This window comes from Perkinsus marinus (genome assembly GCF_000006405.1).
Source record: "Perkinsus marinus ATCC 50983 genomic scaffold scf_1104296951062, whole genome shotgun sequence".
NCBI lineage: Eukaryota > Perkinsozoa > Perkinsida > Perkinsidae > Perkinsus > Perkinsus marinus.
The window spans coordinates 215-1556 of record NW_003209433.1 but is presented as its reverse complement, the minus strand read 5'-3'; the positions used below and the strand labels follow the sequence as shown (position 1 = coordinate 1556).

The following is a 1342-nucleotide window of genomic DNA, read 5'->3' as shown; positions in this document are numbered from 1 at the left end:
ATTGCTTGGGATCGGCGCGGCCTCTCTGTGGACTGCACAGGGGGCTGTGATGGTAGCGTATGCCGCGCCAGAGGAGCGGGGTCGATTCATAGGGGAGTTTTGGCTTATCTTCAACCTGGGGGGTTTCCTCGGCGGCGTACTGCAATTCATAATCAACTACGATGGAGAAGAGGCTACTGCCTCCAACGGTTGGACCTATCTTGTTTTCGTCTGTGTTATGGTCTCTGGTTCGGCCATTGGATGGTTCATGATTGCTCCCCCAGATAGAGTCATGCGCTCTGACGGCGTACCCGTCACAGTGTACCCTGCCAAGCCGGTGGGGAAGGAATTACGAGACACAGTAACAGTGGTGAAGGAAGGCGCTATGGTCCTCTTGATGCCCTTATTCTTGGGCACGAATTTCTACTATCCATACGTCTTTAATTGTGTGAACGCCTCGTCGTTCACCGCTCGCTCCCGCGGCTTTAACTCAGCTTTATATTGGGTATCACAGATGCTCGGCGCGGTGGTCGTTGGCAGGTTTCTAGATCGAACCGATTTATGCGTGCGGGCCAGAGCTAAGCTAGCTCTCTTGGGACTCATCATCGGTGGTATTTGCGTCTACTCCTATGGAGCGATCGTGGAGGAGTTTTCATTGCGCTTCATCCGTCGTGGTGCAGTACTGGACGTCATATCAAACCCTGGAGGCTCACTGAGTATCATATCACTCTTGGTCGCCTATGGTTTCCTAGAGTCTATACTACAAGCATATTGCTACTGGTTACTAGGTGTCCTTGCTTCAGGTAATGCCAATGTCTCTGCGAAGTATACGGGCTTTTATAAGGCTGCTCAGTCACTGGGTGCGGCACTTGGATGGGCCCTCGATACTCCAGCAGTGGGTGTGAGCTGTCGCAGTCAATTTTGGCTCTGCGGATTGGTGTTTACGATGGGCATATTACCGGTTTATCACGTAGTCCGCACAGTCCTTCGAACCAGTGGAGAACGCTCTGTGGGAGTTGAATAACTCGTGCCATGTAAAGACTGGTGTCGCGTTTGGGACACCAGTCATCTCGCGTCTGATGCCTAATAGGTCTCTATAGTAGATGCACAATAGAGGGTTTGGGTAATCTTCTTCATTGTCGAGCTGATCATGAACGCTATGTTACTAACTCAGAGGCCACTGAATGGCACATACCTTATCTAGGGTCACAATGCAGCTATGTGCTCAACATCATCCGCCGCATGAAGTCTTATCCTGGCCCACTCCGACAGGATGATCGAAAAAAGCGCCCACCCTTCGCAATTTCCTAGCACAGGGCAATATCAGACGAACTCAAGTACCGTTTTGAAAATCTCGACGAGT

At 51.0% G+C, this 1342-nt stretch overlaps 1 protein-coding gene across 1 annotated transcript; it reads left to right on the top strand.

Moving 5' to 3' along the window:
* Positions 1 to 49: 49 nt before the first annotated feature.
* On the top strand, positions 50 to 880 carry Pmar_PMAR011028 (conserved hypothetical protein; the record flags this gene model as incomplete). The annotated part of the gene is made up of 2 exons (XM_002777722.1): positions 50 to 695; positions 783 to 880. Coding segments are annotated over 2 exons (744 nt in total), but the record flags the coding sequence as incomplete, so codon positions are not given.
* Between the last annotated feature and the right edge of the window lie 462 nt (positions 881 to 1342).